At 44.6% G+C, this 27,980-nt stretch overlaps 1 protein-coding gene across 2 annotated transcripts; it reads left to right on the top strand.

Moving 5' to 3' along the window:
* Positions 1-55: 55 nt before the first annotated feature.
* LOC119436667 (cytochrome P450 4V2) lies at positions 56-27,970 on the top strand. Of its 2 annotated transcripts, XR_005189095.2 has the most exons (11): positions 56-376; positions 1,701-1,813; positions 8,921-9,006; positions 11,845-12,033; positions 12,498-12,567; positions 12,733-12,859; positions 13,576-13,728; positions 18,911-19,085; positions 19,769-19,835; positions 24,903-25,076; positions 27,667-27,970. XR_005189095.2 is itself a non-coding variant. In XM_037703626.2 (5 exons), exons 2-5 carry the CDS (start codon positions 19,068-19,070, stop codon positions 27,840-27,842), a joined length of 435 nt encoding a protein of 144 aa, XP_037559554.1. In that variant the 5' UTR covers positions 17,570-17,942; positions 18,911-19,067; the 3' UTR covers positions 27,843-27,970. The 2 variants fall into 2 exon arrangements, 1 of the variants encoding a protein (XP_037559554.1); XM_037703626.2 differs by lacking the exons at positions 56-376; positions 1,701-1,813; positions 8,921-9,006; ... (2 more) ...; positions 12,733-12,859; positions 13,576-13,728 and adding an exon at positions 17,570-17,942.
* The last annotated feature ends 10 nt before the right edge of the window (positions 27,971-27,980 follow it).

Below are 27,980 nucleotides of genomic sequence, written 5' to 3'. Positions count from 1 at the left end.
CTCCTAGTTGAAATACGCCCAAGTACGCCCGTTTGGGGAAAGAGGTACAAAAAGATCGGCCCGTGTTTTGAGTAACACCAGATGAGGGGTAGTCGCCGGTAGAAACGAACGTCCGTGTCAGGCATGATTTCGACGCTGACCGCTATGCGGACTTTCGAGAGGGCTCCGGCCCTCTTCGTGTGGGCCCTGGGCGCCGTGGCCTGGGTGCTCGCCGCGGCGCTTGTCGTACGCGCGGCGCGCGGCGTGGCCGAGTGGTTGCGCATGTGGTGGTACCTGCGCGATGTGCCCAAGCCGAAGCCGCAGAAGTCGTTCACGCTGCTTCTCGACCTGTACAAACAGATGTCGGCCATGGACCCCAATATGGACACGAAAGTCAGTGAGTATACGCTTATTCTACTGGCGGAGTAATCTGCCCAACGAAGTCGGTCGTCAAGTGCGAAGTCCGGCAGTGCTGTATAAGGAGTGCAAGTACTCTGCGTGACAGGTGATGGCGTTTAAGAATTTGAAGTGTTCAGCAAGCCGAATTTAGAGCCCGCTAGTAATGCAAGCAAAAAAAAAAAGGTGATACCGTATTACTGTTAAAATTACGTGTAGTTGTTTTTGTTTTTATTCGGAGCAATTTACACGCCAATTTATTGGAGTACATTTTTGTGCAAAGATATCATTAATAGGAACCTCGGTATTGATAACAATATTCTGCAGTATATTTACATGTGTACTGCTTTTACGGATGCTTTCCTACAGGCGATGTGACAGAAGGCAACAGTGGGGAAGAGAAAGACAGACCCAAGCCTGCAGCATATTAATCTTACAATGCAGTATTATCAAAGCAGCATATATGCTCGTATTTCCTGGGTTAAGGTGTCAGTGTCACTGCTGTGATTCGTATTCGCTCCTCACGAACATCGGGAGGGGAGTTTTTGTGACCGCATCCATTCACCATGCCTGACTGCTTCCCGTCTCCCATCTGTGCTAACGACATGGTGCGTTTCGCGTGGGACAAGGTAAAGTAGTTGAAATAGAAGTCAAGAGAACAAGCAAAAGTTTGTCATTTTTGCTGAAGTTGTCACGTTACTGCGTTTAATTTATTTATTTATTTATTACTTTTATTTTTAGCTGAGGGAGCCTTCGGCTCCTCCAGGCCACAGTTTCTCAGGACCAAATAAAGTTCTTGTCACCGTCATATACATGGCCTCACTCGAGGAGCAACCGTGGTTAATGATTTGGCGGCCCTTCAAAATTGTCCCCTTGTGGTCTGATTGACCACTGCGTTTTTCCAGCGCTCGCCTGCCGGTCATAGCAGTTTTACGTAGAATAAATATTTGTAAATAAGAACATCGATTTTCTACACCTTGTTTTGACATTTCCTTGTACTGCTCGTCGTCTTAATGTTTCAAGCCTAGTCTGAGATAGACTGGGTGTTGTCCCATGTTTCGAGGAGTGATAACATGGCATCGGCACGTTTCCGTCAATTTTGTTTACACTGCAATAACAACGCCTATGTATCGAGCAACGCTCCACACAGCACGCGTGCCCCTTAGGCAGTGCGTTGGACAAATTCAAAAATATGCATGTATTGTTCGAAAGCATCTACGCATTTAGCTTGTGATAACATGTACTCAGATGAAATTGCCATTAATTTTTTTCATCTTCTCCAACAAATACATTCTCATTGAGTAACGTATTGTTTCTCGATTCAGAGGCATTCAAGTACCTGGCGAACTTGTTCAAGTCCGTTGAAGACCAGGACGTGACAGTTGCCTTCTACGGCCCGTACGCCTTTCTTCTGGGTTCCACGCCGCAAGTCGTTGAGGTAACAGAAAACGACTTGACTAAAATGAACTTCAAGTGGTCAAGCGGGTATTATTTCCTTATAATTTGTCAGAAACTATGTAAACGACAGGGGTAGCATACTTGAGCGGCACCTGACCTCCGCTCAAGCTGCTTCCTGTACAGCTAGAGCGCCTCAGAATAACATAATATGAGAACGCACGTCAAATAAAAAGTCGTGGACTCGATAACAACTGCGCTTAAACCATTGCTATGATCATTTACTTCTCCCTGTTAAACATCAAAATGTTCGAGATGTATACAACTATCATGCACCAAGATTCAAAAATATCCAAGTGCCACGTAGCTAGACAGAACCAAGGTAATGTTCTTTGCCGTCGCTTGGAGACGCTCAGAATATTTTTTAATTCCGCCTAATTACATAATTAGTCTTAATTAATTAATCAACTTCTCAAACCCTAGTAATTAGATGAAAAGTGTCAATGAGAAAATTGTAGAGCAGTGGAGCAACGATACAGCTTTCTGCTGCTCAATACGTGCTACATAAAAGCGTTTTTCCGAGCGTGAAAGAAGCCCGCAGATACACGCAAAGTGCCTCGAGCGGCCAGTCTCGCGGCTATTTTGCGTGTATTCGCGGGCTTCTCTCACGCTCGGGAAAGCACTTTTATGTAGCATATATTAAGCAACAGAAAGCTGCAGCGGGAGTTTTTCTTGTTGCTCTACAATTGTATCATTGCCACTTTTCATCTAATTATGATATTTGAGAAGTTCATTAATTAATTAATTAAGACTAAATAAAATTAAGCGGAATGCAAAAAAATAATCTGAATGTAAGGGAAGCGACGGCAAACAACATTACCTTCGTTCTGTTCAGCTACGTGGCATTTGCATATTTTTAAATCTTGGTGCATGATAATTGGGAAACTGTATACATAACGCATATAACGAAGTGTGGCGAACGTCGCTGATCCCCAATGATTGGAAATCATCTGTGGTGATACCAGCCTTAAAGCCCGGCCCCCTGCAAAATATCTAAAGTCATACCGGCCAATATCGCTAACTTCTAATGTTATGAAGCTGGTGGAACGACTGGTACAGTTACGTGTAGATTGCAGGCTACAAGAGCTGAATTTCTTTTCTGATGTCATGAGCGGCTTTCGTCGTCACCGTTCAGCCCTCAATAGCATAGCAGACCTCGTACCATATCTAGAGTCTGGTCGAGAAAACAATCACTCTGCATATATGCTCTACCTGGACATACAACAAGCTTTTTATTCGGTTCCCCATAAGGCGATTATTATCGCCCTTATGAATGCGGGAATTTCGGGTCGACTGCTTCATTTCGTACATAACTTTCTATCTGAGTGCAACATGAAAGTGCGTGTTGGATGAGCAACAAGGGAATCTCGCCCTGTTATGTGCGGTGTACCGCAAGGCAGCGTCTTGTGGCCGCTTCTCTTCAACAGCGTACTTGCTGGACTTCCAAGCCGATTGCCTCAGGAACATGACTTTCCAATATGCATAGCAATCTATGCTGATGACATTGCACTGTGGATCAGCGGTTCTTCGCACCACGGTCCACGTCATCGTGGAATCTTGCAGAGAGCTCTGAATGCGACTTCAGAGTACTTGGAGGAAGTTGGTCTGCATATTTCACCAGCTAAGTCAGCCGCAATTGCGTATCATCCAAGGCAACGGGCTCGTCGAAGCATGAGCCGGCTGTACCTCGGAGAGACACCAATACAATGGGTACAACATCACCGCTACCTGGGCGTAATTATCGACGATCGCCTCTCTTGGCGCCCTGCCATTACCTCTGTGTGGTGCAAATCCCGGTCGCTGCTCAAGTATGTGGCCGCCTTGACTGCTAGGGGCGCTGGCTGCGACCAGACGACAGCACTTCAGGTATATTAATCATCTGTCCTCTCTGGCGTGACGTATGCCTTTCCAGTCTTGAACGTACCGCTAAATGTGATGTCGCAATTGGAACGGGACCATCGTGTTGCCCTCCGAGTCATGCGTGGTTTACCTCGTGAGGCACAATCTGTTCCACTACTCACAGAAGCGCACCAGTTGCCCTTGATCTTGCAAGCAGACTAGAGAGCGCTACACCATACCGAGCGTTTGCACCGAGCATCAGATGGCCAAGCACTCAATAATCGGCTGATTCAGCGCCCATTCTCTCGCATTGGGAAAATGGCGGCATTGTTTGTTGACATTACTCGCAGTTCAGAAGACACAACTTCATTCACAACTCCGAAAAAGCACGACAAATGTTCCTTCCTCATTTATCTGTCAATTCCCGAAATACACAAAAAGCCTAGCCAGCCTGTTTCGACACTATTCCAATTGGCCCAGTCCCACCTATTTGAAAAATTTGGAGATTATATTAAAGTATTCATGGACGCATCTGTACGCAGCGACGCCCAATGCACTTCTGCAGCTTTCTTCTGCCCTTCGACTAACATAAGACGGGTGTTCAAAATACTTCATCCAACCTCATCAACAACTGCAGAGCTTGCAGCGATTGATGTTGCTCTGAAGTACGTACACAAAGAATTGAACGCATTGAATCATTCTTACAGACTCCCGTGCTGCCCTCAGCAGACTGAGACAAGATGCCGATAGCCCACTTTTAGGCAGTATCCAAGAATCTGCGCAAAATTACTTCGCGTGGAGTGTCCCTCATTGCCCAGTGGATACCCTCGCACGTGGGCATCGCTGGAAATGAAGAGGCTGATCGCCTCGCTTCAAGTTGTGCTCACCACGAATGTGACTGCCCTGACATTCCCTGTATGTTTGAAAACGCTCGTCTTCTTATACGCCGACACTTCCTAAAGCAGCACCCAGACCGGCGTGTTACAGACGGATCGTTCCCTCCCCGTGTTCGTGATCGAGGCTTGCCCCGTCGTGCTAGAGCACTGTTATACGTATAAGTTAAGCGTTGGATCTGTGTTGGTGCGCGAACGCCTATACCGACAAGGACGTGTGGACAGCCCGGCGTGTACGTTTTGTGGCTCCTGTGAGAGACTTGAACATCTCGTTTTAGAGTGTCCCGCATTCGTTGCGCAGCGTGCATTGTTAATTAAAGAATATAGACTAATTGAACTGCAATGTGTTACCCTTGGCGATTGCCCGTTTCCAAGGGGGTGCGCTGCTCGACGTGACCAGGCCCATCGAGCCCAGCTAACATTTCTGAAGGATACTGACTTGGCCTCCCGTTTATAGACATTATTTGTGTTTTTGTCTTGTTCTGTCTGTGTCTCCATCATTTCTTTATTTCCTCTTTTTTTCCCTCCTATTTTCATTTCCTCTATTCCCTCATCCTGAAAGAGTACGCAGGCGTTGTGCCCCTCTCGGTGGGAGTTGTCAGCTTCTCCCTCGCTATTTCCTTCGTGTCCTTGTGTGTATATGTGTCCAAATCAAATATTATTAAGCATATATATATATATATATATATATATATTGAAAGTAGTGCAGGCGCTCATAGAAAAGCAAAAACAAACATTTAAATTTCCACGTTTCGGCCGGGATCCGGCCTTCCTGGCGTTCCTTGTCGCGCAGCCGACAGAAAGACCACCACTGAAGAAGACCAGCACGAAGGCTGGAACCCGACCCAAACGTCGAAATTAAATGTTTGGTTTTGCTTTTCTACGTGCGCCTGTACTGCAGTTCTCTAAATTTTTTAAACACCGGATCCGAAGAACTATTTTCTTCATATATATATATATATATATATATATATATATATATATACTGGAAGAAGAGAAACAGATGGACTCAATTTCTGCTAATCACGACAATATGAAGTCCACAGGCAATGATGCCAAGGAAAGCATAGGGGTAATTAGGTGTAGTGGAAATTGAAAATTGTGGGAGATGCGCGACTCTCACGCGTCTCCTATAATCCGGCTTCACCGCGTAGCTAAGCGCCGGCGGCGGTCGTGGTGGTTGCGGCGCATTGCGAGAGATGGCGTGAGTGTCGCGATGCTAACGCCACCGAACGGCGGGGTGACTTGAGAGAAAAAGGTCGAAGGCGCTTCGCTTCCTCTTCGGGTTCGGATCGGTGAGCGATGCGGACGTCCCGCGCGTGCGCCGATCCACGCTTCGCGAGACCGTCTCGCGTGGCTGGGGAGCAGGGCACCGTATGGACGAACACGGATCGTTCGAACGTGCCACCGTTCGCGTGACCGTACACGTGAACGACTAGGCGATGGTGTCACAGCAGGGGGCGACCATATTCGCTCGCTATCCGGTCGCGGTGAGTCGGACTTCCTTGATTTGTCGCGCGCCCATGTGAATGTTCTATTGATAGTAATTCGGCTAGCATGTATCAGTGTATGAAAGGTGCAATAAATGCCCTTTTGTGTGCTTGCAGTACTGTATTGTCGTTCCTTTGTCCCAAGAGCACGTGTGAGACCCCACATCTGGCGCCCAACGTGGGGTCTCACACATGCTCTTGGGACAAAGGAACGACAACACAGTAGTGCAAACAAACAAAGGGGCATTTATTGCACCTTTGTTTGTTGGAAGAACTGTTTCTGCTGGAAAATAATAAGTGCGCTTAGTGCGACATATTCATTTTCTCGTGTTACGGCGCGTCTCTAGCCGAAGTCATACGCATTTAGCTTCCATGCGGGGGTTTCCTTGGCGGACACGGTGACATACTGAGAGATGAAAAGGGCTGTGCACAGCAAATTCTTCAATTTGGGCGCGGTTCCTCGCAATTACGAAAGATACTGAAGGTGGTAGGCAATGTTAGAGACAAACTGCGTGAGTCGTGGGTTCAATTCCTAGAATGGAGGCTCTCCTCCTTTTGCTCCACACTTGCTCATACAATGTCCATACTTCCATGGTGCCCTGTAACCGTGCTTGCTGCTGAATCAAACAGTAAAGGGTAAATTTCTGGCCCCTTACATGAAGTTCAAGACCGCAGCTCTTTCATCTTGTTCTTTTGACGAGTTGCTTACCTCCGCCCTTGCTCTTGGCTGATTGTTTAGCGAATCCTCGCTTGCGCCCGTCGTGCTAAGCAGACACTACACATGTTACATCTGTTAGTTGCATTTCACGTTGGCGCTGTGGCTTTGCGAGTCAACGATACGGGCGACTAAATAGCGCTAGAAGCAGTGCTGGTAGCTGGTGAAAGCACGGGGAACATATGTAGTAATGGGTAAAAATAAATCTAGCTTACTCAAGCCAAGCTTCGTCCAATGTCCTATGAACAGTCAGGTAGATTTAGCGTAATCAAAACAAAAAAGTATGTCTACTTATATAGGGACCATTTTCTACACTTTTGACGCCGATGCGGAGCGAGATACAGGAAAGCAAGGAAAAAACAGGGAATTCAGAAAATGTGTGCTTGTACTGAAGGTAATAAAAAATTATGGAACGTGAAGGAGCAAAATAGCATTTTCCCCTAAACTCCATTTTTTGCGCGACAACCAGTGTACATAGGCAGACGAACATAGACAGGAGGAAATGTTCGGTCCCGTCTGCTTACCTTACAGTCACGGGTTTTTGTGTAGCAAGTCATGTTTCATAGACATGAACCAAATAGAGCGGGAAAAAAATTTTTTCTTATACCTTTACTTGTATGTAACGTACGCGCGCCCACGTGCCTAAAGAAAGGATGAAGGAAGGATAGTTCCATCCTGTTTTCATCTGTTTGTTTGTTTGTTTGTTTGTTTGTTTGTTTGTTTGTTTGTTTGTTTGTTTGTTTGTTTGTTTGTTTGTTTGTTTGTTTGTTTGTTTGTTTGTTTGTTTGTTTGTTTGTTTGTTTGTTTGTTTGTTTGTTTGTTTGTTTGTTTGTTTGTTTGCTTGTTTGTTTGTTTGTTCGCCGCGACTTCGTTCCACGCATGATTTGTTGTTTTCATGTTTGAATGCTATTTCAAGCCTATCTGCATTCATCTGTAACAGACACTGCCATAGCAAGAAAACGTTCGCTAGGACATGTATTCCTTGGTCACACAGACATAACTGGATCGTGCTGTCCGCGTTACTGATGTGAAGACCCACCTACAAAACACATCACAGACAGGCTAGAAGCACACTCATGAAAGAATGCACAAGGTGTGCCAGCGAAGAGAAGAAATGTGAAAGCCTAACGTGGTAGTGGAGTTCTCCCTGAATGAATTGCTTTTTTTTTTTCTCATGCGCGCTTCTAGTCAAAGGACCAGGCGTCCGGCGTTTTTACACGCTTATGTTTTCAACTACGTCTGACGCATCACTAATTTATTAACTTTCCATTGTAACATAGCTCGTATATACGCTTCTTTGCTTATAAACACGGATAGCGTGCATGTTATTACGCTAGATTTCTTCTTTTCCTCTCCAACGTCACATTTTATTCATCAGAAGTAACAATCATACCAGTGTTTTTTGCTTCCATTTTAATTAAGTATACATTTTTCCAAATCACATGTCCCTTTACCGCAGATGTAAAAAAAAAATCATGGTGTTCACCGCATTGGAAGGGACGATTCTTTGCACGGAAGATACGCCCGGTAAATACGTTATGAAACGGGAAGGTTAAAGAGGAACTAAAGACGGAGGCTAGTTTTCACTACGCTGGTAAATTGCGCTTTTAGAACTCCGGGGATTTGTTCAGTGTTCGGTAAAAACTTGCTTATTGCAAAGGAGCATCACAGATAAGCGTCAAACGTACATGTCAAAACCACAGTTGCAATGACACCGTTGCGTAGCCTGACAAATTTCGTGGCCATTAGACAGGTGGCACATCAAAGCTCCTGGTCAAGTTTCTCCTCAAATTCGAATAAATCATTCTCTTCTTTCACAATCAACAACTAAATAGCTATGGCTAGCCGTTTCCAAAACTTGTGACGCCTCAAAAGTCTGCTTCGAGTAGTCAGTGGTGGGCGAACTATCGGTCTTTCAGATCTTCTTTTCTTGACACATTTGCGCCCGGTGAAAACTAACGTATTGTGTCATTGAGAAGTGTATAGTCGACCCATACAGCTGAAATGAATATTTTCCTTTGGAGTGCCTTTAAACGCCTTTAAATAAAATATCGAGTTAACTCTGCAGCGTTTTGGGGGAATGGGTTTGCTGATGCTAGCTGGAATCACGGAGGCAAGATAATCACTGCTTGTTTGCATGCACTGCCACGCAGGCTATCTTGGGTGACACGAAGAACGTGAACAAGGCCTTCTTCTACAACATGATGAAGCCATGGATTGGGGAAGGTATACTGACGCTGTGAGTTGCTTTTTTTTTTTCTTTCACACAAAGTGCTTCAGAATTGTTGCTGTTTGACGCCAAGTTTACTTCACCCGTATGCGTGGTCAAGGTAACATCGGGCTGTATGTGCAATATTATTGGAATCATTTACAAACACGTTTCGAGAAGAACTTCGTGAACTATTTTGCTGATGCCTAAGCACAATTTATTGAACGGATCAAAGCGTTGTTCTGGCCATAAAGCATTATTTGCTGAATTGACAGCACGTACATTGAATGATGCATATTACAAACTGGCTCGCAATTGAGAACCCTTGCCTCTACTTTTTCTTCATATCGCACAACGGGTTCATCTCGTACGATTCACAGTTTCTACCAAAGCAACGTTCGTTTGACGTAGACTTCTTTTACAAGCGTATCGTACTCTTGGCTAAGAGACGATAAATTATGGCTATTATGTTTTCTGATTCATATTTTTCCACCAGAGTGCTACAGCAGCACATGAAGACCTATTGGCCGGCATCCGATCCGGTTATGCAACTGAGACGCATGTTGCTTTCGCTTTTAATTCGTCTCCTCCCAGAATTTCCTGTTGCTCTCAATACCCATCTATATACTTATAAGCCATTGTTTTATTCCAGAAAGTGATAATATATTAGCTTAAGCAGATATGTACTTTTTTATGTATACGAGCTCCTTTTGTATTGGAAATCAAGCAGCGAACAGTCGCCCCTCAGAGTCGACAGCTGAGACAGAAGGGCATTGCTCTAAGTAGAAGCTTCCTTCTCGGGTCGCTGCTTACACAACTCTACCAGATATGTCACGCACCAAGTTTGCGTTGTTGCACAATCGCGACGTGCCGCATAACGGAGATGCGTCACGCCAGTGTTCTTGTGTGCAAGCAGGCTGCTTATTGGAAAGTTGTGGTGTGCATTCTTTTACCAGCATTCTCGTGATATTAGCTATGTATACACCGCATGCAGCCCTTTGTTACTTTCATTTTTGAAAATATGTGTATCGTACAAGACTTTAGGAATCAAGATCTCCACGATGGTGGGACTCGAGGTAGCGTTTGGGCCGGTGATCCTTCAGGCATAGGAATGAGTACGTCCGGCAGTAAGAGCAAGAGAAAAAGGGGTTTATTCTACATATTTACAGGAGTGGCTCCAAATATGGAAGCCCACTCCATGGGGGAGCACTTTGAAAGTCTCAGCTCACTACATATGTCTGAGCACACATCAGAATACGTCAGGACAGGCCACTGCACCCAACGTGTCCGCTTATAAAACAGTCGTCTTCCCTAGTTGAGCCGACTAGAGAATCTGATCACCTTTGTGCGGCCAATCAGAGGGGTCGTATTGTTCACAGAACTCCGCCTCTAATGTTGCACCTTTGAAGCAAGGAAGAGGCAATCTGGAAACATGAGATTCACACTCCTTCCACGAAAGTCGTCGACTTGGTTTCTTGCTCTCCGTGACGTTCGTCTTGCCAGGGTCGGGAGAGTGACCTTCGTGCTGGTCCCCGCTTCCACGAAGGGTCGTGGTTGTGGTCGCTTCTAAGTGAGCTTCTTTTTCATCGTGTCACAGCCGGTGTCGGGTCGCGCCGCCAGGTAGACGGCCGCTAATGAATGGGGTGGCATTGGGGGAAGCCCCAAAGGATGCGCACTGCCGATTTGGGGCGCTTGTTTGCCCGACACCGACGGCACTGTTGCCGTCTGAGCGACGCTGATGAAAGGGCCTGCCTCGATGGAAACAACCAAAGAATGCGCCCTGCCGATTCTGGACGCGACGCAACAACGACCATAATGTAGCTTGAGCAAAACACCGCGTTTGCTAAAATTTACCCACCCTCTTTTTTTAGTGCCCATGATAAGCAAACTGGGGGAGTGTGCGTAGATTTGCAGAAAAAAGACATTAAAATATATCATTCGTTTTTTTTTTTTTATTGCATGGGGTCTTAATTGCATGGATAGCACAATTCGGCCCTTTCCAGTAAATTACCCGAAATATACACATTACATGAACGACAAATAGCACTGTCCAGGTTGCTCATTGAATGTTTCACGAATTAGCTTTCTTTTAATTAAATTGTTCCCTTTAGGGCACATGTTGCCCTTGCGAAATTGAAGCCGCGCATTAGTGAAGTCGCGTCAGCTTAGCAGAAATCTTAAGATTAGCCTCACTGTCGGGTTATCCGGTCTCAAAATGTGCTACGAAATACACTGACGTTCCAGTTAACAGTTTTCCAAAAGCTTCGCTCTAGCAGTTCAGTACAATCTTAAATGGAACGAGAAGAATCTTTTATCATGGCGAAGTTTCCGGAATGCACTACTTGCATCGCGTATACATTTGGGCCCGAATTCACAAAACTTTTCACTTGTAAGGGTCCCTTGCCATTGACCGGCCACGTTCGTTTATAATATGTTCAGCATCAGGACTGGCTAGAATTTTTTCTTACGAACAATTCTAGCGTAAGAGATTTTTCTGAATACGGGACCCGATGACGGGCCCGTCACTCAGGAGCTACAAAAACTGTGACGATATGACAATCTGACAAGTCACTTGCTCGTCTCGCACAGAAGTGAAAGCGTGACAACACAGATAGCATGAACAGGAAAGAAAAAAATATAACCCCCAGCAAAGGGGGCGCGGCAATATGCCCTTCGTAACTTCATCCAAGTTGGCGGCAGCCATTCAAACTGGTCACATTACTAGCTGCAGCGGCTTCCGTGGTCTACATGACCCATCACACTCAATTGCTGAATATTGCTCAGTACTCTACGTTGATAGTGTAGTTCAATGACGCCGCTTACGCGTTTTTTTTTTCTTTCTCTCTTTCTATTGCTTTCTCCTGTCAGGGGGGACGAACCATGGAAAGCACGTCGGAGGGCAGCTAACACCCGCCTTCCACTTTCGCATTCTCGACGATTACATACCCATCATGGACAAGAGAGGCGAGAGGCTCGTGCGCAAGATGACCACCATGAACGGAGAGTATTTCAACGTCCTCCCCATAGTTCGCGCAGCGGCCTTCGGAGTGCTCTTTGGTAAGCTGCTTGCTACAAGTATTGCTGTACGGACATAGCTCACGCTTTAGCAAAGCCAAACGTAACGTGGGATGGTACCTGTAAAGGTTTCGAGTTGTGGGAAAAAGTTAATTTGATGTTTAATATATAAGAATAAAGTTTTGCCTTTCTGCAGAAATCAACCAACGGGGGAAGGGGAACGAAATCTTGGCGCACAATCCCTGTTTATATTGTGCGTGGGGTTCAATTCAGAGGATAGACACCCTCCCTTCCCCCGCTCCTCAATTATTGCAAATGACAGATTTTATTGTACGGAATGAAAACATGTACCACGGTCGGGTACTTTCGTACGCACGCGAGATAATAGGCAAAGGGAATTGTAAGATCAATAATAGAAAACTCCCTGCATATTTATTTGCATTGCCGCTAACGTTTATACAAAGCGAGATGAACGCGTATTTTTCTTTTCGTTCTTTACTTTACAGAAACATCGATGGGTATCGATTACGACGAAGACGACATCGAACGTACCGGATACCTCAAAATTCACGACGCGTAAGTCGTCATCACATCCTTGTATATGTAATCAAAATTCTATTTTTGTGAATAATAATATAATAATAATAATAATAATAATAATAATAATAATAATAATAATAATAATAATAATAATAATAATATAATAATGCGCAGCCGTTGTTTTTTTTTTCACGTCTTCAGCATTTCAGACATCGTGGTGAACCGCGTCGTCAACTTTCACCACTGGTTCGATACCATCTTTGCATTGAGCAAAGAGCACAAACAGATGTTAAAATACGTGGAGGAGGCCAGGCAGTTTGTCAATAACGTAAGTACCCACTCATGCACACTAACTTGTGCCTGATATTTGAGCCGCATTCAAGGCCCTATTCAAAATTTCATAGATGTGCAATCTATAATAAATTTCATAGATCGCATTATTTCAATTTTAATGTCAGAGTTTTTCGGATTATATTTAATTAATTGCTTCCTAATTAGGTTGTTTGTTTTTACAAAAGTCTCCTCGCGCAGTGCGGGAGAGGCTAAGCGTAAGGCCAATTCATTGTTGGTAGGTTTTGAGGACGAATATCAGTGGTGCTAGTCTAGGGAATATGCTACTAATCTAGGGATTTCTGCTAAATCGACATGACTTCCTTGCTATGCGGCTTCATTTATGCAATGGCAACAAGTGCCCTAAAGTCTATAAACAGAATTTATTTCGTGAAACTGTTGTTAATTAACAAATTTATCATCGCCATTTTGTTGCGCAAGTAATGCCCGTGTTTCCCAGTAAGCCGCATGAAGATACAAATTTGTGCTATCTGCCGCAAATGGTGTTTTAAAAAAAAATGTGTCCTAATTAAATAAAGTAGAAGCGGCGTAGTCACGTATACGTTATGTCTCTGCACAGATTTTTTTCTTATCCTATACCCGGGCTTCACAACATGCAACTTCAAGAAGACGCACTCTGCCAGCTTGCATGCAAGCAAGGCAAAATAGTAGCGCAGGAAGCATTTCTGACCAACAATCTTGGTCAATTTACAGATACTACAGAAGAGGATAGCCGATTACCGGAAAGGCATCAGAGATCCTGTTTCGAAGAATTCTTTCCTCGAAATTCTTCTCCGAATGTGCCTTGACGATCGCACAATGAGTGAAATTGACGTCCGGGACGAGCTGCTGTCTACTCTCATTGGGGTAAGCCTCGGAACTACCACCGGTCACCGCCTATAGCACATGTGGAGCTGTATATCTCATACTCGTATTGTAATGGGAAGAGACGAATACTGATTATCGGTAGAGATCTTTCCCTTTCTCAAATGTCCTGAAAAGAGAACACTATAAACACTCTCAGTGAGTGAGTTTGGACACGTGAAGTAGTCTTTAGAAACTATATTTGCATTCATTTGATAGAATAGCTTGGATAGTTACAAAGAAAATCAACTCCCCGACTTCGTTTATTTGAATTTAACACGTCATTGTAACGTGACTGATTTAAAAGTTTCTTTACGCATACTTGAATCCTCTTTATGCAGACAAAGTTCTCAAAGTTTGCCAAGTTCAGTCTTTGGTTACTTTAGAAAGCAATCTAGGGCTCATTTTTTTTTTTCGCCAAACATTTAAAGGGCCCCTAAACCACCCAGAGGTCGAAATTTAGTTGTGGTGTTGCAGTTGGGCACGAGTCTACGACGAACACGTAATAACCGCGAGAATTTTTCGAAATGGTGTCGTAATTACGGAGTTACACGCGTTTGATGATCGAAAAAGGGCCCTCGCTCGTTTCGCTCTTTCCTTCGCTAATCTTCTCGTCGGCTGGTCTCTCCTCCTCGCCGAGTGCTGCTCCAAATGTCACGTGACATACGTCATCGCCAACGCGCTTCTCTAAACACTACCCTACTCCCGGTTAAGGCACGTCCACGCTAACGCTAGTGACAAATATACTGACGGCGCACCGGCCTCCCATGCCCTAGAACGTCTGCCGCGCGAGAGGTGTCCAAAGTAGATGGTAGTTCGGCCGGCGCACCGCCCGCAGCATGATCAACGGGCCAATCGACAACTGCGAAGCTGCGCGCCTCCGCCACCGGCGACGAAAACATCAGGCTGCAGCTTCTGTTCGAAGCAAGATAATTTTCCCTAGGTAAAGTGATGCGTAAATTGTACATTTTATGAAGAATGATATCCACTGTCAAACGTTAAACATGAACTCGAGAGCTACGATCTTGTCCAGCCGTGCACGGCTACCGACGGGAGACGACGGGCTAGGCTGTGCTCGCATCGCAGCCGACGGCGCCGCTAATATAAGCCTGTTTTCTTCTTCGTGTACAGCGAAGAACGATAACAACGGTAAGAAAATATTGCGGCTTGTGAGCGTCGGTAATTCATTCCGAAGCGCCGTCTGTTTTAGCTTTGAAGTGAGCCGGAAAAGGCCTATAGCGACGATATCGGCGCCGTCGAGCGATCGGCGGCGGTGGCGGTGAGGCTACCGCACAAATGGGTCCCGGTCTCATCCTCTCTACGGCAAGGAAATCTCGCCGTTCGCGAGGAAAACAGCCGTCGAACGGCGGCCCGCGAATGGCAAACGGCATGCGGTGAGTCCAACGGGCACGTGGACTCGGCGCTTCTCGTCTACCCGCTGTTGCTGCGGTGCCGGCCCGTGTTCATGTGAAGCGTGCCGCTATTGACCCTTTTCGCGGAGCATTTTGTTTTAGAGAAACGAGATGGCGCTCACGGCGGCGCGCCATACATCTCCTCAGCGACCGCGCACGAATACGAAACCATTACCGCTTTTACCTTGCTTCTGTGCGATCAAGCTGTCGGAAATGCAACTGAGTTTTCGCTAACACACTGTGCTCCAATCGTGCTAGATTGAATCATGTGGATTGAAGACGTGTGCAGTAGTTGGCTGCAAAAATAGTGATTGGCATGTTAAGGAATATAATGAATCGGTGTGGTGGTTCGCAGACCGCTGCTACAACTGTCCGAACGTGTTACCGGCACTTCGTGATGTACGGCTTTCCTCGAGGATATCGAAATTTGCCTCATCCGCCAGCCTTGTATCGCTAGCCTTCAAAGAAAGGGCTTCATCCCCAGAACGTCGGAATGAGTGAGTACCACTCGTTAAACAATGACAAAGGGAGTTGCGCCGCTTCCTGTCAAAGTAAGTTTCGCGCGCGTTATCTATACACATCTGTCCCAAATAGCAGGAAAATTTACGCCCACTCTATCACCGACGTATCCAGAATAAGTGAATGGGCACACACTTTCATATATGCGCACTGTATATGCACAATAAATGACGGAATACACCTATGGTGTACGAATGGTCGAAGCTGAATGTTTCGTGACGGTCCACAAGCGTAAGCGAGTTACTAGCTGTAATATATATTTACTACAAGGTATTACAATGTACAAAACAGCTACGTTTCAAGCCTTGTGCGCAGCAAGAACAAATCTATCGGAACTGAGCACACCCGCGAGCGATTAGGCAGAAAATAATCAGATAGTGGCCGCACCGAGGAACTTCACTGAGTCAGAAACTAACAAGCCACTGCTTCAAAATAGTTGCCAAATAAAGAATAAAGATCAAAACACACTAATCCTGACTGAATTCATGATCGGAATGTTTCTAAAGCTTGGAATACATATTTAGCCCCGCTTTTAGAACAAGCACCATATACGCTGCTTGCGCCGTTTGGACATAGCTTAATCAGCTCTGAAAGCCGCTTTTGCATGTTCTCTGAAGCTATCATCAAAGCTTCGTGTCGTCCACTTAGTCACCGTCTACGATATCTCCGAAAACAGAGGTTTTCTAAGCCGCGCAGGCGTCGTACACTTCCATTGTAAACAAGCAGGCACCGGAGGCAGTTGAGACAAGCAATAAACGCGTCACCACGTGATCAAACATGGCAGCGCCCACGGGATCGCCGCGAAAAGAGTGAATAAACCCTGTGTTGCGCGCTCGTCTGGAAAGGCCAACACTGTCGCACTCTGTTCGACCGCTAAGTACGACAGTGTTGGAACGCGAGCGATTTGGCACTTGCGTTGCGGGCTGTAATTACCGATTCGCAAGGGCGCACAAGCGAGAAACACGACAAGGTAGAGCAGGGAGTCATCCAACTGGTTCAGCACGACGGAGAGCGATTGTCTCTGCACACTGTATTGTGGGCACTGACAAAGAACATGACGAATCGTTTCCGCGTCTCCACAATTGTCACATGCTGCACTGTCGGCCATCCCTATGCGGAACGCGTAGGCATTGGTGAACGCGACGCCCAACCATAGCCTACACAGAAGGGTCGCATCTCTTCGGGGAAGTCTTGTTGGAAGTCTAAGGCTTAAGGTTGGATCCAAGGTGTATAATCGGGCGTGCATAAAATGTGGTTTATTCCAGTCTGATGAAGTGCATTGGCGTGCAAGCAGGCGGAGCATCCTTGCAGCATCTGTCCTAGACAGCGGGATCGATAGGCGCTTGTCCTGTTCATGAGCTAAACGAGCAGCGTGATCGGCACGTTCATTGCCAATAATTCCACAGTGACTTGGCAGCCACTGAAAGATTATTTCGTGTCCTTTTTCAGTCAGGTGATGTATGGCCTCTGTGATTTCGATAACCAGCTGTTCCTGTGGACCGCGCCGTAAGGCTGACAGTAAACTCTGCAGTGCCGTCTTCGAGTCGCAGAAAACGGACCATTTGTGTGCTGGTTCATCATTAATAAAATGTCGCGCGTACCTGCTAGCAGACAAACCGGAAGTCATAGGTTCTTGTTCGACCAATGGGCATCGTTCCCGGCGCTGACATCACCAGATTCACCCTGCTGACGTGACGACCACTGGGGATACCGGAAAAGCCAGGGGAGGAGGACGGCATTGTTGTTTTTTTATTTTGTGGCGCGCCCGCGGCGCGTAGCGCTGGCATCGTTGATCGTGACGGCATTCTGAACTCGTTGCGCGTGTTTACTTGAAATGTTCAAAAAATATCTGAGGTGGTTTAGGGGCCCTTTAACATTCGCCAAACATTTTTCGCCAAACATTCGATTTGCCCAGCCTCTAGTCACGGTAAAACTGACTACCGTATTTATTCGAATATAGGTCCACCTTTTTTTCTCTCTCAAAAATGTTACCCAAAAATTAGCTATCGACCTATATTCGTGACCAAAAGCTTGCAAAAGTACGGAGCTAACAGAGTTCCTGCATCGCACCAGCCGTAAAGCCAGTCCGGAGATTATTTTGACTTGCTTTATGAAACGCTTCATATGTATCCCACGTACTCCATGGCACCATGGACGATATCGTTTATTTTGCCGAGGGCGGCGGCGAAGCATCCAACGAGGACGACTTCTCCGGTATTTCCGCCGAGGATGCAGTTTGTGGCAGCGACTAGCGAGATTTAGCAGCAAAGCTTACGGTAAATAAAGGTGCGTCATGTTGAAAGCTCTTCACTTTTCTAAAAGATATCGGTAGACCTATATTGGAATTACTTTTTTATTTCTCGGCGAGTTCGATATACAGTGGTCGACATATATTTATGTTCGACCTGTATTCGAGTAAATACGGTAGTTTTGAGTACTCCACACGTGCAATTTATCCCCAGTTCCGCATAGCTTGGCATTCCTCGAGCAGGTGCAGACCATCCCTGTAGCCAATGTCATTCTAAGCGCAGCGCAAAGTGAGTCCACCTCAACAATCTGTTTGTTGCCGGCCTGGAAATGTCTTCCGAGAGACGTGTTGTTGTTGTTGTTGTTGTTGTTGTTGTTGTTGTTGTTGTTGTTGTTGTTGTTGTTGTTGTTGTTGTTGTTGTTGTTGTTGTTGTTGTTGTTGTTGTTGTTGTTGTTGTTGTTGTTGTTGTTGTTGTTGTTGTTGTTGTTGTTGTTGTTGTTGTTGCGATAAAGAAAAGGAAGGAGTCATACGGCGAAATACAATAATCGTTAGAAGTTTTGTAAACGAGAACTTACGCACGTTTCTCCTTCGCTTCTACGTTGTGTTAGTAAGCACGCCTTCAAGTGGCCGTTTTTATCTTTCAAAATTGTTTGGCCTCATTGACAGCGCTTGCGCTAAATATTTACAAGATGCAGCACTGTGTGCTGGGATGCTGTCACCGTACACGGTCACCAGTCCCGGCGGGGTCATCCTTCGATTTGTTCCCATTTCCATATTGAAACTAGCGAGTGATCTAGTTTATTTTGGCCCAAAGAAGATTCAATTTTAGTTGTTCTAGCGCTCTGATGTTGTTCTAAAGTACTTCCGTGTGCAGTGTTCTCAATGCGCCCCTCCCTGCTGCTGCGGCATATTAGTAGGATTCGCATTCCTAATTTCTGAGGTTATTAGCTTCCTCAGCATTCTCGGGTGACTGCACAACGTGAAACTCGCGCTTCCTCAAATCCAGGGCTTTGACACAACGGCGACAAGCATCGCTTACACGCTCTACCTTCTCGGCCATCATCCTGAAATTCAAGCTAAGGTTCAGGATGAGATCGACATAGGTCTGCGGAGACGACTGGGACAAACCCCTTACCGCGGAGCAACTGAAGAACCTCACCTACATGGAATGTGTGCTTAAGGTACGTCATAATCCACGCTCAAGATGTCAATCCTCAGCCCAAAAATACATATAACATAACTTTTCCCCTCCTCTGACCTTCAAACGATCACGTTCAGATGACAATTGTAAATGCTCCATGTCAGGTGAGCCCAGATTCCCATTCTAATGGTGATTTCTGCGCTGTCTATGGTTACAAATGTGCGTCTAATTAAAAAGATTAAAAAATATACAATTTCTTAACATGCACCCCCAGTTCGTCTAAACTATCTGTAAGCAGTTCGTATGGAAGGAAGCGCTAGGTGCCCTCGCGTGATCGCGACGTACTTCCTGTTGGCAGTTTTCACAAAGTGCTCTCTTTTTATAATTATTTTACTTCTCTATGACATCGCCTTACATCCTCAAGCATTGATTAATCACTCGATTATTTGCACGTATTAAAGTTGTAAGAAGAGGCATCACGTAGAAGGAGTGAACTTCAATGTATACATTAGATATATATTTCACGGCGTATGGCACCGGCCCCCGAGTTTCCCCAATTCTGTCAATACTTCATTATGTGATCTGAAAAAAAAATGTGATCTTAAGATGTCACATATTCAAGTAATCAAAATACCTGATGGATACGGTGTGAAGTTTGGTTTGCTGTTTTACACAAAGTGGAGCCATATGTCATCTTAATACTTTTTTCAACCCTTTTCGTAGGAGGCCATGAGGCTTTATCCAGCAGGATCTATTATGGGCCGCAGCGTCGAAAGGGATATGAAAATTGGTAAGTGATATATGAAAACTGACCTTCTCTTTTTACCGAAATTTGCGGTGGTAAATATGAGATGAGCATCAAACGTGCATCAGCACCTAAGCGCTGTGCTAAGGAATGCCACTTGACGTTTTAGAAAGCACTCTATGCTTGCTGCGAACCCGAGCTGAAATAGTTCAGCCCGGGCACCATTCTGTTATTGTAACAGAGAAGCAGTTACTTACTTCAGACATACAAGGAGTTGAATGTTGCCTTTGACGATTAACTTCATTACTCGAAATTATTGCAGGAGATGCAATTGCACTGTTAAGTCGCCAGAAATCGGCCAACAGAGGTTTTTCCAGAGTATCGGACTAGCTAGATACGCATAGCTCTCTACAAATTGGTTTATATAAAAGAAGTATATCTCTGTTTGAAGTGGTCTTTCGTTTATTTTGACCGCATTAAAAATTACATGTGCCGTAAAGCTACCTTAACTCTATTCCGTCTTTGTAGGTGGGTTTTATAAACACCCGAACAGAAATCGCACAAGTTAGCACTATCGAATAAGTATTAAGCCACATTTTCCTAATTAACTTTAAAAAAGCAAGCCTACTAGCTAAATAACTCGGGGCACTGCTTATAATTAGGATTTCAAGCCTATCGTTCTCAAAAGTCATGTCCTTTTCTTTATTTCTGCTGACGTGATTATGCGTAAAAACATCTGAACATGTTTTAGTAAGGTAGTGCGTTGGGCGAGTTGGTGCATAGCTGGACAAATGAGTTGTGGCGCAAGGAAAGAAGAAGGAAAAACCAAGGGGAGACAGGATAGGGCGCCAAACTTTCAACTAGTTTATTCCCAGTGAATGTTTGTATTCAGTGAATGTTTGTATTTAGATAGCGCAGTGAGGTAGCGTGTGACACGTGCTGCGCCTTGTCTTTGTGCGCATTTTTGGAAATGTATATATTTGGGTGATGTGCTGGGAATAAACTAGTTGAAAGTTTGGCGCCCTATCCTGTCTCCCCTTGGTTTTTCCTTCTTCTTTCCTTGCGCCACAACTCATTTGTCCATCTGAACATGTCTTTCTTTATTTATTTATTGCTTATCTGGTGAATATCGCGCCGGCGAAATGAGTAACATGGGCTTGCCAGCGCGTCGAGTAGGGGAATCAAGGTCTCTCTTCCAGAATGCCCCCCCCCCCCCCCCTACACACACACACCCTTATCCAAATAGCTGTTTTCAATCCCAATCTCAAATTCAACAGCTCATATCTCGATGCGTCAATGTGTTAGGAGAACTTCACAATATGGAGCCCCGACGAACTGTATACGTGTTTCAGCACTTAAGTAGAAACAAACGAGCAATTGACAATTGACAAGAACTTTATTGAAGTGTCCTGAGGAAAATGAGAAAACGATTCGTTGGTGGCTCCGCCCACGACGGGACCTCGGCGGCGTCGCGGGCCCTCTGGGCGGCCTGTAGTTGAAAGAGCAAAGTACAATAACATAAATGTTGAGCACTAAAAATATGTTAAATGCCTAATTTATTGTCTTACTTTTCAGCGCATGTTGTGCCTGCTCCTCCGTGTACGTAGCTCAAATCAGAAAGCGTAAATGCGCGCTCGCTATCTTATAGATATATATATTTTTTTAATCTTTCGCAATAAAACATAACGGAAAAAAAAGTAAAAATGTTTATGCAGTTACCTAGGTTACATTGGAAATAACGGACGTTTACGGCTCCACGGTCGAAAACATGTACAGATTAAGTCCGTTATTACTACTTTGGCTTAAAAAAACGCTGTATTATACGCTATTCTATTCCAGGCTCAGTTACTGCGTGTTGATTTGGGGCACAACGACAGCACATAATTATACCACATTACTCACATTACAAAAAAAAGGTACTACGAATATTTGAGGGATATCGATCATGGTCACCCGCAAGGTCTCAGCACGCGTCCGCTATTTTCAAAACATTTCACATTGCAAGCTAACCAAATCTATTATCTCAAGCTTTTTTTGCATATCCAAAATAATAAGCTATACCCCACGTACAGTTCTTCTCGATGTGTTCAATACTGCATCCGTACACAAAGTATAAGAACAATTAGAACTACATATGGTCGGCAGCATATTCTGCACCAAAACCCAGTCTGCTTAATAAACTTGACATTTTAGGCTAAAATAACAAAAATTCCCGAAAATAGGTTTAAGCAAATTCTTCGAGAAAACTGCATTGAATATGTTTAAGTACTGCTTAAGTGTTGATTACAACTTCCATGTGTATTGACTTTTTATCTTGCTCAATGTTCACTACGTGTTTTATTACTGAGCGCACATTGTTTCTTTTTGGTGCTGCTTGTCACAATATATGTATGTCGATTTGCTTCTTTTCTTTGCTCTGTGATAATAGTTCTTGTTTTTTTATATCTATAGAGACAATTTATATTGTTAAATGATTATCTGATGTTAATTATTGTATATTGTTGCTGTTTGTCTACTTGTATTATGTATGCGTGCTGAACTGTATCTCGGAGCAAAAGCCTATATCAGGCTGTGTAGTCTTTTGCTTTTGCTTCGATTTCTGTTGATGTACAAAAAGAAATCAATCAATCAATCAAAAAACCCCTAAACGGCGCGATTTTGACCTCAGGGTTCCGGCATTTTCCTTCTCCACACGGCAAATGTACCGCCACTGTTTGTCCCGTTCATATTAACGGAGCGTATTTTATTAGAGAGCAAACGGAAAGAAATGCTGCATAAGGCGGTACTATACCCTCTTTGATGACAGGAGCAACTGCTGCAGGCGGGTTTATTTATTTATTTATTTATTTATTTATTTATTTATTTATTTATTTATTTATTTATTTATTTATTTATTTATTTATTTATTTATTTATTTATTTATTTATTTATTTATTTATTTATTTATTTATTTATTACAGCGAAGCTGTTAAGGGCTAGTTCCCCCAGGATCGTATCCACGTGTAGAAAAACTATCATCATCAGCATTCGCTCAAGCGTCGTCGTCTTCTTCCGCAGCTGACTCGTGCTCGGCACGCGCTCGTGCCACTGCTCCCGCGTTCGTCGTCGTCGTCGTCTGCTTCCACGGCTGGCTGCGTTGCCGCTAATCATTCCAGCGTAGAATTTCACTTCTCTTCTGTCGTCGTAATGGGGAGGCCGCGTTTACGGGGGTATGAGCCATTCATGAGCAACTGATGACGTGTCCTAACGCGCTCGCCGCGAATGCGCTCGGGAAACGTCAGTGAAGAGCCGCCGACCCCGAGTAGAGGGAGCGCGATGTTGAGGCCAAAGGTAAGCGTCGTCTTGCCCTCCAGGAACCCGACAACGGTGGTGCACGCCTCGGCAACGCTAGCGCCAAGTGCCCTGGTGCGACGGCCAGGTTTCAACGCGAGTTTCTCAATCGGAACGTTGATGATAGACATGTTCGGTTGGGTGATGCCCAACGACGATACGCCCATTCTCATCGAAGGGGCAATATTCACTACAGCAGACCCACCATAGTCACAGCTTCGGTGGCTTTCATCTTCACAGTAGTGGAAGGGCTCTGAATATTATTTATTTATTTATTTATTTATTTATTTATTTATTTATTTATTTATTTATTTATTTATTTATTTACTTATTTATTTGAGTACCTTCAAGGCCCGAGGGCGCTACAGAAGTGAGTTGTAAACAATCCTTACAGGGAAAAAAATGTGGCTTGTAAAAATGCAAGTAACCCTCAACAGAAGCCTTAAATACAAGTTAATCAGTTAGTTTGACGGTAGAGGCGGCCAGGTAGTTCCATTCTCTGGATGTGTTGGGAACAAAAAAAAAATCAAGAAATAACTTTGTCCGGGAGAATGGTACGTGTATATTATGACGGTGATCGGTTTTGTTTGATATATAGGATGGTTCTGAAAAAAGAAGACGTCTTAGTTGTGCATTATGATAGAGCTTATGAAATAGAAGTATACCGGAACGTTTTCGACGGGATGAAAGTGTTGGTAGGCCTAAAATGTTTTATTAGATGATACACTAGATGTGCGCAAATAGTCTGAAGAAATTAAACGTGCACTGCGATTTTGGACGGATTCCAAAATATTTACGAGACTGTCAATACCGGGATCCCAAACGGAACTGGAGTACTCGAGCTTCGATCGAATAAGGACTTTATAGAGACGAAGTTTAAGTGAGGAAGGTGCCTTGTAAAAAAATTATACGTGGATACCTAAGTGACCGATTGGCGTTGTTAATTACGTAGTTGATATGAGTCTGCCAAAAATATTTTAGGTAATATTAACGCCTAAATATTTAAAACATGAAGCATTTTCTAAACACAGCTGTTAATAAGATAATTGGGAATTTTAGATTTTGGTGTAACGTGAAACTCGCATTAACTGGCATTTATTGGGATTAAGTCGCATGTTCCATTTTGCTCACCAGACGAAACTTCACTAAGGTCATGCTGTAGGATGATACAGTGAGCATTATTAGAAATAACTCGGTAAATTACGCAGCCGTCAGCAAATATATCTAATTTAGGAATTAATTGTATTTGGCAGGTCATTACTACAGGGGGGTGATGATTTCTAAGTTTTATGGAATTTTTAAAAATCAGCTGTCGCGGATAGCGTGATTCTTGTCCTTGAGCAAGATTATTCAATGAGGCGAACATTACTAGCACGAGACATAGAAACAAATATTCAACTAATTAACGAAAATTCACTAGTGTCTTCTTAATTATTTAATTTACGGCACATATTGCAATTTACTGATTCTAGCCGGCGAACTTGTAAGACCTAGCTATCGACTTCAAATGAATTTCCAGAATGACACCAGTTTCGGATATTATTTCCCAAACTGTGGAACGAAAGACATGCGCGTTCCAATTACTTTCGTGCTGCAATGCACAAAAGAGCGTTTTTTTTTCTTTTTTTTAAGAAGTAAGTGTAACAGCGCATTTTTACGCTGAGTTTGATGGTGCATATGACACAAACAAAAAACAAAACAAATTACTATTATGTTGTTCATAAACAGGCAAGGCAAATTTCCTGCCGTTCGGAATTCTTTCATTTTTTTCCTTTCTTTCAGGAAAGTACACCATTCCTCGCGGAACCGTGGCAGTCGTGGCTCTCTACTTCCTTCAGAGACACCCAAGGTACATTGAGGACCCGAATAGCTTCAAACCCGAGAGGTTCATGGACTCGAAAAGCATACACACCTACGGGTTCGCCCCCTTCTCCGCGGGACCACGAAACTGCCTTGGTAAGGGCTTAGCATTATACCTATATTGCCTGCGTCTGAACTTCGACGAAGCTCTCGGGGCCGAGCATTGGCTATGGTACATTCGATGGTTCCAACCGCGCTCCGACTCGGCTTGGAGCGATGTGGACGGGAGCCAGAGAATGAATAGCCAGCGTTCAGCTCGGGCATGCTTCGGAAAGCAATCGGAAGAGCCGCGTTATATAGGCATTTTATCGGATTGCGCTCACGCTCCGAACTCGAAGGTGAGAGCACCTCCGAGCTGGAGCACGGCTCTCTGAAGGAACGAGGCGAATGTGTACGTATTCCGTGCGCTCGCGATTTCGACCAGCTGAATGTAAACGACATTCGGATTGAAAACTGAGCTAGTTGGTAGTACGTGTTCATCTTGTGATTTGCGCAACGTCAGAACTGACGGAAGCGACAGGCGTGCTATTCACTTCCTTTTCTGTCTTTTCGTGTTTCGTGAGTGCTAGCTGCACTAATCACAAGAAGAATGTGAAACCACGCCGCGTGATCGTCGAATGTACGTACTAGGGCGCTATAACGTAAAGCTATTCTAAACTGTTTTAGTCCAATCTCCTGACGTCAAATTTACGTAACCACCGACGCAAACATCGGACGGTGACCCGCAGTGTTGTCTAACAACCCAATCAAACACTCTCCTCGTTTATAGGAGGTCACCTTTGTTTGCTTTCGAAACGAATAACATTGCCTGCGATGAGATGTGTTTGTTATCTAATTGGCTGACAAGAGGCGAGGAGCACGCTCTAGTGTAGAGGCTTTCGATGGGGCCGAGCCCGCACAGTGAAAATAGATAACCGCATGAAGAGGGTGGTGCCGGCTTCTCCGATTGGTCCGCTTCGCCTTACTTAGCTTGCGGTGGCTGGTCGAAAATCGCGGCGGCGTGCAACGGAAGGATAAGAATGCCGCTAAAACGGATCCTCAGCAAAGAACAGTTGGCAGAGCGAGTCGTATACTTGCCGAAAGGGCTCGATAACGTTTTACTGACACGCAAAAAGGTTTATCATGCGCAAATAAATACATGCTCACCGGCAGGTGCGAGTAGCGAGAGCCCGAGCGTTCGGTGGGCAGCCATCTTCCATTCCTTTCGGAACGGGGCAGTCTCTGGCTATTCAGAAAATTTTTCAGTTTTGTTCGGCATGTTAATGCTTTTTTTTTTTTTCACGTACACGTCACTTTGACGCAGGGAGTTTTCGCGGTTTTGTGAAGTCGCGGGACAGACAGGCGAAGTGGGCGCAGCCCGAAAACATTGGACCAATAGCAGAGGGCTAACGGTGAAAAGGCGTCGAATCAGGAATAATTATTTTTCTTTTGTGCGGTTTAATCATGCATAATCAATGTGTACACGTTATAACAGATGAGGAGCTATCGCGGTTTTCGTGACGTCGCGTGACAGACAGGCGAAGTTGGGAGTGGCCCGAAAATGTTTTTACCAATCGTGGTGGGCTGATTGCAGAATTGGAATAGAAAAGTTTGTAATAGCTTAACGTTATAGCGCCCCTAGTATGTGCGTATAAAAGGGCATATGATTACGTTGTTGGCTCATTCATCGCGAACTTCGGTACCAGGGGCCGTATTATGTTGGAGTTCATTTCGTCCGATTCGATTCATTTCTTAACATGCATCCCGCAGAGTGGCTGATCCCGTACCGATAACGGTGATGTGACTTGTGCGAGACCCTGACAAAAAGTAAAGAGATCGGGCAATGAACAGAATCGTTACAGAATAGGTCTACACCTGAAGCGTACAAAATAAGCAAATAAAAAAAGGAGCCGTATAATCGGAGAGTGAATATAAACCTTTCTTTCTTAATGGTTGTTTTGAAATTGGCCAACCACTTTCGCTATTGCATGTTCGCTACCCCGATTCACCAGCACATGTTCTTACGAGATGCTATAGCGTACTAATTGTGTGAATATAGACCCACGTTTCCCGAAGTACAGAGCCCGCAATACATCAGAAAAGTGCTCTTACGAACGTGACCTGGAGTTCACAGAACGTCGTTCGTAAGAGCCTTTTCATACTGGTCATCCGCCTTAGCTAAAGTTCGTTGTCATGATTGGCTGGAGCCTGTTCTTAGGAGTCGCTCTATAGCGTACGAACTGTATTGGCGGATACGGGAAAACGGCTCTCTGGGCGGTTATACATTCCTGAAGGCAAATACGTGGTGACTAAATCTTTATTTAAGTGGGCTAGTTTGTTGCCCGGTCTGTAAACGCCTGGATAGTATGGCGAAATGCAAATTGTTATACGTGGGCTAGCATAATGTAGCGATTCCTTTCGCACGATTCTGTGCCAGTCTTATCATCCACCGGTCACGGTCGGCTGATCTCATTGATAACGCGGGCCGGGCGTCGCTCTCACCACTGACGAAGTTCGAAAAGCGTGAAAAGGTATGGCATTAGAAAAGGCATCGTTACAATACCGCAGCCCTGTTTATCATCACAATGCATAGACAGCTGATATAAAGCACTAAAGAATGAACTTTGTGTAGTTTACCGAATTTATGCTCACTAACACCGCCTTTTAAATTATGCTTTCTTTTTCGTTATTTTTGTTCTCTCTGCAGGTCAAAAGTTCGCACTGAGAGAAGAAAAAGTCTTGCTGGCGCACATTATGCGTCGCTTCAATGTCAACTCGAAAGTCCCCATCGACAAGCTTGAACTGGCCATGGAGCTTATTCTAAAGCCCATTCAAGGCCTTGAAATCAAATTAACACCTAGGAAGCAGCCTTCGTTGAACTGAAATCGACGAAGCATAGCACAAATCGCTCGGCCGTGCCATAGTATACATTTGTACAATATTCATCATCATCCGTCATTGAAACGTTGCCTATATATTTAGTTCCTACAAAATAAATTTGTTTTTCGATACGTTTGACTC

Source organism: Dermacentor silvarum, chromosome 1 (assembly GCF_013339745.2).
Source record: "Dermacentor silvarum isolate Dsil-2018 chromosome 1, BIME_Dsil_1.4, whole genome shotgun sequence".
Lineage (NCBI taxonomy): Eukaryota > Metazoa > Arthropoda > Arachnida > Ixodida > Ixodidae > Dermacentor > Dermacentor silvarum.
This window is presented reverse-complemented; position numbering and strand designations above follow the sequence as displayed.

What these genes read in the sequence shown, in the direction of transcription:
- LOC119436667 (XM_037703626.2), top strand. An exon ending in CGAAAGGGATATGAAAATTG is followed by an intron (nt 19,836 to 24,902) that starts GTAAGTGATATA and finishes CCTTTCTTTCAG; the next exon opens with GAAAGTACACCATTCCTCGC. An exon ending in GGGACCACGAAACTGCCTTG is followed by an intron (nt 25,077 to 27,666) that starts GTAAGGGCTTAG and finishes TTCTCTCTGCAG; the next exon opens with GTCAAAAGTTCGCACTGAGA.